The sequence below is a fragment of the Miscanthus floridulus genome, chromosome 7 (assembly GCF_019320115.1).
Source record: "Miscanthus floridulus cultivar M001 chromosome 7, ASM1932011v1, whole genome shotgun sequence".
Taxonomy (NCBI): domain Eukaryota; kingdom Viridiplantae; phylum Streptophyta; class Magnoliopsida; order Poales; family Poaceae; genus Miscanthus; species Miscanthus floridulus.
Genome location: NC_089586.1, coordinates 133,095,613 through 133,109,627, shown reverse-complemented (window position 1 = coordinate 133,109,627; position 14,015 = coordinate 133,095,613). Strand labels below are relative to the sequence as shown.

Genomic DNA, 14,015 nt, shown 5'->3' with positions numbered 1-14,015 from the left:
TATTGGGCAATTCAAATTCATGGAATTGTTTTTATGACAACACCGTTGTACACCATATCAGGCTATGTTAAAGCACCCCATTGCCTTGTGTAAAACTGGCAGGGGCTTTAAAGTTCCAATTTTTTTTTATTATTATTATTATTACTTCACAAGAGTGCTAGTACACTCATCCGGATGAAATGGGATTGAAATCACACAAAGCAGCAACATAGACTTGACGCTCCTGGGATGAAAAGGGATTGAAATCAACAGCATAATCAATCGATAGTTTCGGAAGTTACACCTAGGCTAGCTTCAATGGTGTGCACGAAGGATTTGAAGGGATCACAAGCTGGAAAGCTGAACTTTTACCGCATCATCAAGTACCCTTTGCAGACAGTGACTCTGGCACAACTCTCTGGGCCAAAAGTCTTCCCCACATCATAGCGGTCATCCACAAAGCCCACCAGCTTCTCCCACCCCAGGCCCAACGGGCTTTGTCCTCGTCTTCCTCCGCACCTCGCCCGCCTCCCCGCTCCTCCACTCCATTCCCCTCGTCGCCGACCACCACCACCATGGCGGCCTCTCCGCCTCAGGCCTTAACCCCGGCCCTCCAGGCCTCCTTCCTCTGCTCCCTCGCGCTCGCCTTCCTCCGGGCCGGCCGCCTCTCCGTCGCCTCCCACGTCGTCTCCTCACTCCCCGCCTCGCCTCCCGCCCGCCTCCTCCGTCGCCTCATCCCCGCCCTCGCCTCCTCGGGCCTCGCCGCCGCCGCCGTCCGCTTCCGCCCCGTCCCAGGTGATACCCTCACCCTCAACTCCATCATCCTCTCCTACTGCAGCCTCCCCTCGCTCCGCCCCGCGCTGAGCCTGCTCCGTTCCTCCTCGGGGCCCCAGGCGCAGGTCGCGGCTGACACCGTCAGCTACAACATCTTCCTCGCTGGCCTCTCCGAGCAGGGCCACGGGAGGCTCGCGCCGGCCGTGCTCTCCGAGATGTGCAAGCGCGGCGTGCCCTGGGACGCGGTCACCGTGAGCACGGCGCTCGTGGGGCTCTGCAGGACCGGCCTGGTCAGCGAGGCGGAGGCATTGGCGGAGATGTTGGTCCGAGGCCGAGGAATTGATGGCTTGGATGTGGTGGGATGGAATGCTCTCATTGACGGGTACTATAAAGTCCAGGACATGGCCGCAGCATTGGCGGTGGTGGAGAGGATGAGAACACAAGGGGTGACACTTGACGTGGTGGGGTATAATACCCTGGTTGCTGGGTTCTGCCACTCCGGCGATGCTGATGCTGCACTGGAGGTAGTGGAGAGGATGAAGGCCGATGGGGTGGAGCCGAATGTGGTGACGTACACGGCGCTCATTGGGGAGTATTGTAAGAGGAAGGGGATTGAGGAGGCGTTCAGTTTGTACGAGGGGATGGTCAGGTCGGGTGTGCTGCCTGATGTGGTCACGCTCAGTGCTCTTGTCGATGGCCTCTGCAGGGATGGCCGGTTCTCAGAGGCATATGCGCTTTTCAGGGAGATGGACAAGATCGGAGTTGCGCCGAACCATGTGACCTATTGTACGCTTATTGATTCATTAGCGAAAGCGCGGAGGGGCAATGAGTCACTTGGTCTATTGGGAGAGATGGTTTCAAGGGGCGTGGTCATGGATCTGGTCATGTATACAGCTCTGATGGACCGTTTAGGTAAGGAAGGGAAGATTGAGGAAGCTAAGGATGTGCTTTGGCATGCTCAGTCGGATAATATTACTCCCAACTGTGTAACTTACACTGTACTGGTCGATGCACACTGCAGAGCTGGCAATATCGATGGCGCAGAGCAGGTGTTGTTGCAAATGGAGGAGAAATCTCTTCGCCCGAATGTTGTCACATTCTCATCGATCATCAATGGTCTTGTTAAAAGGGGATGTCTCGGCAAAGCAGCTGATTATATGAGGAAGATGAAGGACAGTGGCATTGCTCCTAATGTTGTGACGTATGGAACACTTATCGATGGCTTCTTCAAGTTCCAGGGGCAAGAAGCAGCTCTTGATGTGTACCGTGATATGTTGCATGAGGGTGTTGAGGCAAACAACTTTGTCATTGACTCACTGGTGAATGGTTTGAGAAAGAATGGGAATATAGAGGGAGCTGAAGCATTATTTAAAGATATGGGTGAACGTGGTCTGTTGCTAGACCATGTCAACTATACCACCTTAATGGATGGGCTTTTTAAAACAGGAAACATGCCAGCTGCTTTTAAGGTTGGTCAGGAGTTGATGGAGAAAAACCTGTCACCTGATGCTGCTGTCTATAATGTGTTTATCAATTGCCTTTGCACGCTAGGCAAGTTCAGTGAAGCAAAATCCTTTTTGAAAGAGATGAGAAATACAGGCTTAGAACCTGATCAAGCAACATATAACACTATGATTGCTGCACGGTGCAGGGAAGGGAAGACCTCCAAAGCTCTAAAGCTACTGAAGGAAATGAAGTGGAATTCAATAAAGCCTAATCTCATCACATATACTACACTTGTTGTGGGCCTTCTTGAGGCCGGGGTTGTGGCCAAGGCAAAAATTTTGCTAAATGAGATAGCTTCTGCTGGATTCACTCCAACCTCTCTGACTCATCAAAGGGTGCTGCAAGCATGTTCTGGAGGCAGGAAGCCGGATGTGATTTTGGAAATTCATGAATTGATGATGAGTGCTGGTCTTCATGCTGACATCACTGTCTACAATACACTCGTGCATGTTTTGTGTTGCCACGGAATGACAATGAAAGCTACAGTTGTTTTGGATGAAATGTTGGGGAGAGGAATTGCACCAGACACTATCACATTCAATGCTCTCATTCTTGGCCATTGTAAGAGCAGCCATCTAGATAATGCATTTGCAATGTATGCTCAGATGCTTCATCAAAGCCTCTCTCCTAATATAGCTACATTCAACACACTTCTGGGTGGCCTTGAGTCCGCTGGAAGAATTGGAGAAGCGGATACTGTTCTCAGTGAGATGAAGAAGATGGGCCTTGAGCCCAATAATCTCACCTATGATATACTGGTGACAGGATATGCAAAGAAAAGCAACAAAGTTGAAGCACTGAGGCTGTATTGTGAGATGGTGAGTAAAGGCTTTATTCCCAAAGCAAGCACGTATAATTCACTCATGAGTGACTTTGCTAAAGCTGGAATGATGAATCAATCTAAAGAGTTGTTCAGTGAGATGAAAAGGAGAGGAGTTTTACTTACGTCATCAACTTATGATATCCTTTTGAATGGATGGTCAAAGCTTAGAAATGGAACTGAGGTAAGAATACTTCTCAAAGATATGAAAGAGCTAGGATTTAAACCATCTAAAGGCACTATCAGTTCTATGTCCAGAGCATTTTCAAGGCCGGGCATGACTGGGGAAGCTCGACGTTTACTTAAGACCCTTTTCAAGGTTTAGGGGAAAAAATGAAGTGTCAATATATTATCTGCCTATAGGATGGTCGAATGAGATGATTCTTCCAGAAACTTTACAGTTGCAAGAAGGGGTTCTAACCGTTGGAGTGTCTTCCAGCTAGGCCAGATATGCCATCATGCATAAAGAGTTGTTCAGTGAGATGAAAGGAGAGGAGTTTTACATACTTCCTCAACTTATGATATCCTTTTGAATGGATGGTCAAAACTTAGAAACATCCTGCACCTAATTTTTATCCGTGCTTGCCTCATTGGGTTGGTTGAGGTAGGTCTTGCTGCTATGTTTTTTTCTTTTTCTTTCTGGTTAGCCCTTTGCTGCTACTTTGTAGTGGTTATTATTTTGCACACCCATAGGTTCTGGATAAAATTGGGTGTTGGTTTAGCATATAGCCTTATTGTACTAGCTCTTTTCTTTGCTAAATAAAATGTGTGCAACTGTGCCCTTTTTTCACTTGTGATTTGCTGGCCCCTGATATAACTCCGTGGAGATGTCTTACAGTTACCTTTTCACCAGGATTTGGAGGTTAGACTAATGAAATAAAATGCTGCTCAAAAGCAAGTTTAAGTTGGCCACAGCCATTGGCATCGTGCTGTCGATGCTATCGCTGCTGGTGCACCTTTTTCTTGCTAATTATTCAGCTGGGGGCATTACAAAGTACAACATGCACATGGACGATGCCCTTCCATTTGGACCGGTAATTCACATGCCCTGACCATGTCACAGTATCAGTATCAATTCTCAAATTTCCTTAGTTGTATGATGAAGGAATTTGTGTTTACTGAGGTTATGTTGGACACCTATTTTCACTGCAATCATCGATTATGTCTAACATCTTTTTCTATGCTTCTTGGTTTTTTGGCAGAGGCCTCGACCACGGAGACTGTGGGGTCCATTGGTCCCACTTGATCATTTGCATCCTTTTGCGAAACCTAGCAAATCATATGCTGGTAAATTGATCTTAAACTTGCACCTACTTTATTAGTATTTTCATTGTGACATCTTTTGTTCAACTAGTCGTTTGGTTACTTTAGACACTGAGTTAAAAAAATGTAGGTGCATTTGTATTTCTTTTTGAACAAACCATTTGTGTATAAGAAATGTCTCAAAAGATACATGCATATAGTAGTGATATGCATTGTTTTGGTATGCACGATGATCATTTTTCTTCAAGTTTGCATATTCTATCATGCCATCGGTCTTTGATTTTTTTCCGACATGTTTTTGACATGTATAAATATCAGCGCTCAGACTAAAATGGGCACAAACGCACCCAGGTGCACTCTTGGCATTGTATAACTTATATTTTCCAGACACTGAATATGCTAGCATTCTTCATTAGTTCTCTTACTTGGCATTGTATAACTTATATTTTCCAGACACTGAATATGCTAGCATTCTTCATTAGTTTCCACATTTTGTCTTATGTTGAGATTCATTCAGAATGATAATTAAATATTCTATATTTTCCCAACATTGGAACCATTAGTGTTAGGTTGTTGACCTTAGAATGTTTCTTGATGTGATTTCTGCACAATAATGTGGATAAATCTATTGCGACACTTCACTATATAATTACTACATGCTTATCCCATTTGTAAAGTGTTAGATTACCTGAAATGCTATGATTTGTATACTCAGCATCAAACCATTTTACGATAATAATATAACTAAACCTTGATAAATCTGTCTGGTTACCTTACTGCAGCTCCCAGTAAGCATAATGGTTTTATTTATGCAAAGATATATGGTGGCTTTGAGAAGATACAGTCTTCAGTAAGTTTTCTTGTGTAATGTGTAAAGGATCCTTGTACTTGTTATATCATTGTAATAGGATCATGACATTGTTTCCTTTATTAGATCTGTGATCTTATTGCCGTTGCCAGGCTATTAAATGCCACTCTTGTTATTCCTGAGATACAAGCAACAACTCGTGCAAAAGGCATCAGGTTGCTGTGCCCTTCCTCATTCTGAAATTCATTATGGTGGTTGTCTATTCCTTATCCTTTTTTTTTTCTGCTCGACCTCTAAAATATAGCCTTTCCTCTGTTCCAACTTTGCAGTCCGAAGTTCAAAAGCTTTTCTTATCTATACGATGAAGATCATTTCATACATGCACTTTCCAGTGATGTGGTTATTGTGCATGGCTTGCCAAAAGATCTCAGAGAGGCTAGGAAAAAGATAAAATTTCCCACAGTATCTCCTAGGAATTCTGCTACTCCAGAATACTACATCAAAGAAGTATTACCCAGACTTATAAAATCAAAAGTTCATGGGATAATTGTTAATGGAGGTAATTGTCTTCAGGTATCCTCCATGCCCATGCTTACTCTGTTTTGTTTTTTCATTCTTTGGTCAGTGTGAAGTTAGAGCCTTTCCATACGGTTTTCTGCAGTCAATTCTCCCTGCAAGCTTGGAGGAATTTCAGAAGCTTAGATGCAGAGTAGCCTTCTATGCTCTAAGGTTGCGCCCTCAAATTCAGGCTCTTGGGAGCCAAATAGTAGGAAGGTGAGGCTTCCCACCTTTGCCATTGATCCACTTACCCTTTCTTTTTTGTTCATTAATCAATTGTAGATTTATCAATTATGCTCCATGCCGTATGCTTCATCAATTTATGCAAAGAAACTAGTACTCCCTCCATTTCAAATTTTAAGTCGTTCTAGCTTTTCTAGATACACTGGTTTCTGTTATGCACCTAAATATCTATTATGTCTAGATTCATAGCGTGAAAGCTATGTATCTAGAAAAGCCAGAACAAAGCCTTAATCCATAATTCAAGTTGACTTCCCTTGTACTGTTATGTACGGCAACGATTACCTACGGACGAAGCATAGCAGTGGCTAAGGAGTAGCATGCGCGAGACGCGCGGGATGTGCGTGGTCACTGCACCCACGGCGGCGACGTTCCTATTCTTTAGGATCTTTGGTTAGTCAGTTTGTTAGCTCAGTTTGTTAGGCGTAGTCTCAGGTTGTTAGGCTTCAGGCTATAAAGCCTAAACACGTTGGTTAATGAGAGGCTAGCTGGAGATTGAGTTCAATCTCTCCCGCTCCCCGTTCGTGGGCGACGCCGAGCACGGTGTCGCTGCCTCGCCGCCGCACCACCTCTCGCTCACCAGCCTCTCTCTCTCTCTCTCTGAATTTCCTACCCGATACGCCTAGCGCCCACAACATCTGGTATCGGATATGCCAGGACTCGAGCCTACTTCCGTTTCTGCCGCAGCCGCGTCAACCACCATCGCCGCCGTGCCCATCTCCACGCCGCCTGGCGCACCTGCGCGATCTGCGCCGGACATGTTCCCCGCCACGACAATCCCAGTGGCTGCGATCGACAATCTCATGATCGCTGTCTACGACCTCCAGCGCCAGATGGCCGATCTGGCTACTTGGCTCGCCCAAGTGGAGAACCGGACGCCACCGCCGGCGCTTTGCCAAGCACCACCGGTCCCAGGGATCCTCAAGCTCTCCTTCCCCACATTTGACGGCGCCGAAGATCCCTCAGGCTGGCTGAACCGGTGCGACCAATTTTTCCACCTGCAGCGGACCATGGACCGCGACAGGGTCTGGCTGGCTTCCTTCCATCTGACGGGGGTCGCCCAGCAGTGGTACTACCGGGTGGACCAGGATGCCGGGGATGTGGGCGCCTTCACCTGGGACATCTTCAAGGCGTTGTGCCTTCAGCGCTTCGCGCCGGCCTTCAGTCCCCATCGCCCGGACGAGTTGGAGCGCCGGCCATGTCACGCCACCGTCCATGAGGTCCAGGAGGTCGTTCCGGCTCGGCTGGCGTCTGCTAGCCAGCACTCGCCACACCAGCAAGCGCACCTTCCCACCAGCGGGCTCTCTGATCATGTCCGCGTCGACGTCGAGCTACCCGAACTAGAGGATCCTCAGCGCGCCATGAGCTTGGCGCGCGGCCTGGAGCGACACGGCCAGGCTGTGCGACCACCATCAGAGCAAGGTGTTCGCACCAACAAGCCGGCGGTTCGTTCTCTGCCACCAACCGTCACGCCTCCCAGCTCGGCGCAGCCGCCCATGGCGATCTCGCCGGCATTGCCACCACCACCGCGCCCGTTCCGCTGTCTGTCCTCTGCGGAGCTCGCGGAACGCCGCCGCCAGGGCCTGTGCTATAGCTGTGACGAGCAGTATTCCCCTGACCACAAGTGCCAACACCTCTTCTATCTCGAGGTCACTGATCCAGATGACGCCAGGACGGCCGACACAGAGGAGCTCAAGCTGGTCGTGAACACCTCGGTGCTCTCCCTCCAGGCCATGGCCGCGATCCGCACGGAGGAGACTATGCGGCTGCACTTCTCCATCACCACCCAGCAGTTTGTCGCGCTGCTCGACGCCGGCTCGTCGCACAACTTCATCCATCCTGTTATCGCTCAGCAGGCTGGCCTCGCATTCCACTCCAGTGCAGGCGCCCATGTCACTGTGGCCAATGGCGGCCGAGTGGCCTGCCAGGGCTTCGCGCATGGCGTCGCCATCCGCCTCGGAGCGGAGCTGTTCTCCATCGACTGTTACTCCGTTCCGCTCGACTGCTACGACATGGTCCTCGGCGCCACTTTCCTCCGCACGCTGGGGCCGATTCTATGGGACTTCGACGACTCTTGCATAGCCTTTTGGCGGGAGGGCCGCCGTGTCCTATGGCGGGGCTTGGGCTCGCCGCACCCCGGCATTCCATCGACTGGCCGTCTCAACGCAGGGCGCGACGCCGCACCAGCACGACTTGATCGCCCCACCACGGTTGCGGGTGCGCGGTCTCGCAACGCAGCAGATGGCTCGCGCCGTAGCGCACCTTCGACGCCCTCCTTCAACCTCTTCGGGGACCTCCGTCGTGACAGTCAGGACATCGCCAACCTCCGGACCCTCCGCGACCTGTTCGTCACTGCCAGTGGTGAGCCGCCGTGCGTCGTTGATGGCCTCTTCCTCCGCGACGCCCTTGTGTTGGTCCCTGCCTCTTCAGCGACGTCGGCCACGATCCTGTAGCTCACCCACACGACCGGTCACGACGGCCCACAGACGACACAGATGACACTGCAGAGCCTCCGCTCAGATTTCTTCGTTGACGTCGACAAGCGGCTCGTCCGTGCGTTCATCCGCTCCTGTGCTACGAGCGAGCGGAACTAGACGGAGGCCCTCCACAGTGGCGGCCTTTTTCAGTTGATCAAGCTTCCATCTCGTTTCCCCGACAAATCCGACTCCGGCACAACGGGTGCAATTCCGGGCCGGCCACCTCAACACGGCGGCGGATGGTTTGTTCCGCCATGGCAGCCACGAGCTGTTAGCGGTCGCTCTCTCGAGGTCCCCCTTTCCGTGGTCCGCCGAGCTGCGCCAAGAGCTGGCGGGCCCCCCTACACCTGTGCCATCCACAAGGCCCTCAACACCGACCACGGCCGGGACAAACCCCTCGCGGTGGTGTGTGCGCGTCTTCTCCATGACCAGGCCTACGTCTCGCACCACTACGACGCGCACCACCGTGAGCTACAGTTCTCTCAGGGTGCCTGGGTATGGCCTCTCCTGTTCTATCGCTCCGTCCGGTACTGGGTGGCAAGCTCCCGTGGTCAGCTGGGTCCTGGGTATGCAAGGCAAGACCACAACTTCACATGCATGGACGCAGTGGCCTACCACCTCCAGCCCCTTGCAGGTGCCCGCATCAACGATGACGTCCTAGTGGGCGTTCTGCAGCCGTTCCGAGCACCTTCGCCGTTTCAAGTGCTAGCCCCGCGGGCTGGTATGTCCGAGGCCGACACACCATGGGAGCCCGTCGAGACATTCCGCGTGGCGCACCCTTGCTTTCAGCTCGAGGACGAGCTGTTTGTCGATGGGGGGAGAAGTGTTATGTACGGCAACGATTACCTACGGACGAAGCATAGCAGTGGCTAAGGAGTAGCATGCGCGAGACGCGCGGGATGTGCGTGGTCACCGCACCCACGGCGGTGACGTTCCTATTCTTTAGGATCTTTGGTTAGTCAGTTTGTTAGCTCAGTTTGTTAGGCGTAGTCTCGGGTTGTTAGGCTTCAGGCTATAAAGCTTAAACACGTTGGTTAATGAGAGGCTAGCTGGAGATTGAGTTCAATCTCTCCCGCTCCCCGTTCGTGGGCGACGCCGAGCACGGTGTCGCTGCCTCGCCGCCGCACCACCTCTTGCTCACCAGCCTCTCTCTCTCTCTCTCTGAATTTCCTACCCGATACGCCTAGCGCCCACAACATGTACACACTAAGAAGAAAGATAGCACTTTAATCATTTGTAATGTTATTTGTAATGTTTCCTTGTATGTACTGGAAAGTTTTGGGTTGCTTTTTCTGGATTGAGGATGTTGTTTTAAACTATGTAAAGTTGAAATCTTACCCTTTCAGGGTATGCTAGTTATAGGAGCTGAAGGGTTTCTTTACTCATTATTGATTATTTTTTCCTATAGTGTGGCTTTCTGCTCTCATAAGTCATAACTCCAGAATGATTTGTATAGGTTGCGAGCATCTGGCTGTCCTTATGTGGCCTATCACCCAGGACTGCTTAGAGATACTCTAGCTTTTCATGGTTGCGCTGGACTGTTCCGGGTTTGTATGCTTACAATTATTGTGTTCCAATACGACTTTCGTTTGATTGGTTAATTCTATCATCTCTAGGATATTCATACAGAGCTTATTCAGTATAGAAGGAATCGGATGATTAAACGAGGAACAGTAAAGGAGCAGCTAACAGTTGATTCGGTGTCCAGGAAGATGGCTGGTTTGTGTCCACTCATGCCAGAAGAGGTAAGCTTGATTATAACAGTCTTGTATGTTTGCTCACTAAATCTGGATGCAACTTTTTCATGTTTATTAATACCAGGTAAGCTGGTGTTATGTTACGCTCTGCGCCAAGAGAATTCACATAGAAGAAATCTGAGGCTGACAAAATATAAGCAACCAAACAAAAGAAAACTAGATGACAATTTTCCTTTACCATGTGGACCTTTACCTTCGGAATATAAATTTCATGTTTTGCTTTTAAGCATCATTCTTTGCTAATCCAATCATTATGAAAATCAAGCTCAAGGAAAAGAAGTTTAAAGAAAGAAAAGTTAACTAGAAAGACTTCGTCTCTTCTTTCTATTCCTTGGTCCCGTGGCACACATTGAGCTGCATGATATAATTTAATACTATGCCTGATTTACCATACCAGCTTACTGATTCATTTTGATTGCTAATGCTGTGATGTAAACAATCCTGTGTTTCCAGGTTGGACTTCTACTTCAAGCATTAGGTTACCCACCAACTACAATAATATTCTTGGCTGGTTCCGAGACTTTTGGTGGACAAAGAATGCTTATTCCTCTACGAGCTATGTTTGCTAACCTAGTTGATCGCACTTCATTATACAGGGAGCTGTTTGATTTAGTTGGGCCAGAAGATCCTCTAACCCCAGATTTGCCACAGCCTCCACCTCCCAAAAGTGAAAAACAACTCATTGAAGAATGGAAGAGAGCAGGGCCTCGTCCAAGACCGCTGCCTCCACCTCCTGCAAGGCCATTCTATGTGCATGAGAAGGAAGGCTGGTATGGTTGGATTGGTGAAAATGACACAGAACCGGATGCTTCACTGATTGAGTTCAGGAGGCAAGCACACCGGTTGCTCTGGGATGCACTTGATTATTTTGTTTCTGTTGAAGCTGATGCCTTCTTCCCCGGGTTTCACAATGACGGGAGTGGTTGGCCAGACTACTCAAGTTTGGTCATGGGGCACCGGTTATACCAAACACCTTCCGGTATAACCTACAGGCCTGACAGGTACAGAGCTATTATATTTTTATGGTTGCATACTTTTTTGTACAGCTTAGAACAGTTTTTCTTATCTTCAGCCATTAAAATGCATTTTATATTTGCTAAATTGCAAAGGAAAAAATTGTAACTGACATTAGTGGTAGTAAAGTAGCCTTCGGGGTGCAAGTGGATAACTGTTAAACTTGGAACAAACACAATAGCTATGCTAATTGTAAGATCATCAAAGTTACTGGATTGTCCAGTAGTATATTGTGGGTCAAGTATAATAACCTTTTGACAGCTATCCACTTGCTATGTAGTTTTGCATGATGATAATTTCCTTTCCTTTTCAATCAACAGAAAGATTATTGCTGTGCTGTTTGAAGATGTTAATGATCATCGGTATCATCCACCGCGGAATTGGACAATTGCTGCACGTGAACACCTCAACAGGAGTGCAAGTGTGGAAGGCGTTGTGTCATCAGCTATGTTGTCAAGACCTGTATCATTTCTCGCCCACCCTTTGCCAGAGTGTTCTTGCAGAACACCTAAGTCACCTGCTGTTCAACCGGTGAAAGACAGCAATGGCAGATTCCTATTTGGAGGTGAGGAAGAGTGTCCTGATTGGATGGCACGCAGCCTTGCAACGGTGTCTGCCAGGTAATGAACCTCAAAATGAGGACTATGAGGATGAGTTGCCTGAAGATGGCTCTAGCTCAGACATGCAGGAATCTGACAGAAGTGACTCGAATAAATCTTCGGAGCAAGACGAAGAGATGGATCTGGATGATTAGAGAGATTGGAGCATGGATTTATGGCGCACCTTTAACTGCTACCAGCCCCAGGCTCCTAAAGCAAGAAAAGCATACACTCTTCTACCTTAATGAAATGACGCGCAGTTCTCCTACGCTGTTCGAGAAAAGAAAAGAAAAGCATACACTCAGAACTTCCTGGACCAGCAGGAATCGTCTTGCATTCCAGCAGCACATCAGCATCTGGAGTAGCCCCAGGATGACAAGGTCATCCAGCGTGGCTGCGTGGGAGCTTGCCTAGATCGTACTCTGTATACAACCAGGCTTGAATACGAAACTATCCACTTTGTTCTCTTCTTCCTTCACGTCTTACTCATCTTTTTGTTTACATTTTTGTGGGCACAGGCCAAAGAAATTGTTTCTGTACAAATGTCTTAACTGGGAATGCCTTATTTTTTGGGTGAGTTTGATATCTAGCATGTATGAGGTAATGAGATTGGCTTATGGCAGACAGATGTGCACCTGTAAAATAAAGGACAGGCATTGCCGTTTTGTCCCACGCAATTGTTGTGAGTTTGTTGATCGCCGAAGAGCGTGCTTAAGGAGTTGGTGCTTCTGCATGACTTGTGCTATGGATCAGAAAATTGTGTATATCTATTTTGGTGACACGAAAAGTTTGTGTTCCACATGAAGTCTGCTAAAAAATTTCAAGTAAACTTTGTCAAAAGATGATTCTGAGGTGAAACCTTCTCCAAGTTCCGCAAGCTGCTGTAGTCGGTGACGATCTATGAATGACGGTGTTGTCATAAAAACAATTCCGTGAATTTGAATTGCCCAATAATTTTCCATGATGTGTTTGGATGAGCAAATCTCATTTACACTCAGCCGAGTTTTATAATTTCCTACTGGCTGATTTCCTTCGGTGTTCAATTGATTTCCTTCGGTGTTCTTCTCAACGTCCTTGCCACTGCTCAGATCCTCAAAGACATTACGCCCCGGTGTACACATATGGCTTGCTTTCGACTTTTGTGAGAGAGCTTGCTTTAGATTGGGTTTTTCCATCTGCTTTGTGCGCTGCTCAGTAGTGAATCATACGTTGCAACTGTACAAGGAAACGCAAAACGTTATATTTCATTTCTGCAAAGAACTCACTGTGGGTACGCACGATATCACTGGCGAAGAGGTTAGGCCACAAATAATGCTACGCACTGAAATCACTGGCGAAGAGGCTAGGCCACAGATAACGTCAGCTGTTGTTGGAGCTTCATCTGACAGCCCCGACCAGCATACAACCATTCAAAAGTGTAGAGGGCTAGAGGCATGGACATCCACTATGGATGTAGGGTAGGGTACCCGAGTTGTCAATAGACAACCCGAAGATTCCGGAATTCCAGTTCCAGATCATACAATTGTAACTCTGCTGACACTTCCACAGCATAGGGATGGTGTGGCCAGATATATAGAGACGTGACAACCTACTCCCTCTGTCCTAAAAAGAATGTCGCTCTTAAGTTCATATTGATAAAATTTTCTTAAATTTTACAAGATTTATAGAAAATATTAGCTACATTTATATATCTCCAAATAAGTTTGTTATGCCAATAATACCAATCTGCACTATATCAATATTTTCTTATATATATATATTTGCTCAAAGTTGAAAATATTTGACTTCACATGAGAATGACATTCTTTGTGGTACTGAGGAAGTACTATTTACATTCATAATCAATCTACCATTAGATTATAAATAAACATACAGGATCACCTTTAATCAATATATGAGCAAAATAGAACGGAAGGATAACACAAAAAACAGAATATGCATCAAACTTCGGGAGGATGAATGAGCAGTAATAAAAATAATAAAGCCCTTGTTTAGTTGGCCGGAATAGACGCCGTCGAAGTTACCGTAGCACACTGTAGCATTTCGTTTGTATTTGGTAATAATTGTCCGACCATTGACTAATTAGGCTCAAAACGTTCGTCTCGCAAAGTACAATCAAACTGTACAATTAGTTTTTGATTTCGTCTACATTTAGTCCTTCATGCATATACCGCAAATTTGATGTGACGGATAATCTTCTTTTTGCATAGTGTCAAATTC

At 47.5% G+C, this 14,015-nt stretch overlaps 1 protein-coding gene and 1 pseudogene across 1 annotated transcript; both read left to right on the top strand.

Annotated features, from left to right (window-relative positions):
• Nucleotides 1-448: 448 nt before the first annotated feature.
• LOC136468048 (pentatricopeptide repeat-containing protein At5g14770, mitochondrial-like) lies at nt 449-3,412 on the top strand. The gene has a single exon (XM_066466905.1). It carries the CDS (start codon nt 555-557, stop codon nt 3,402-3,404), a length of 2,850 nt encoding a protein of 949 aa, XP_066323002.1. The 5' UTR covers nt 449-554; the 3' UTR covers nt 3,405-3,412.
• Nucleotides 3,413-3,545: 133 nt separating this feature from the next.
• LOC136468049 (protein EMBRYO SAC DEVELOPMENT ARREST 30-like) lies at nt 3,546-12,479 on the top strand (annotated as a pseudogene).
• Nucleotides 12,480-14,015: the final 1,536 nt, after the last annotated feature.

What these genes read in the sequence shown, in the direction of transcription:
- LOC136468048 (XM_066466905.1), top strand. Translation starts at nt 555, where the DNA reads ATGGCGGCCTCTCCGCCTCAGGCCTTAACCCCGGCCCTCCAGGCCTCC.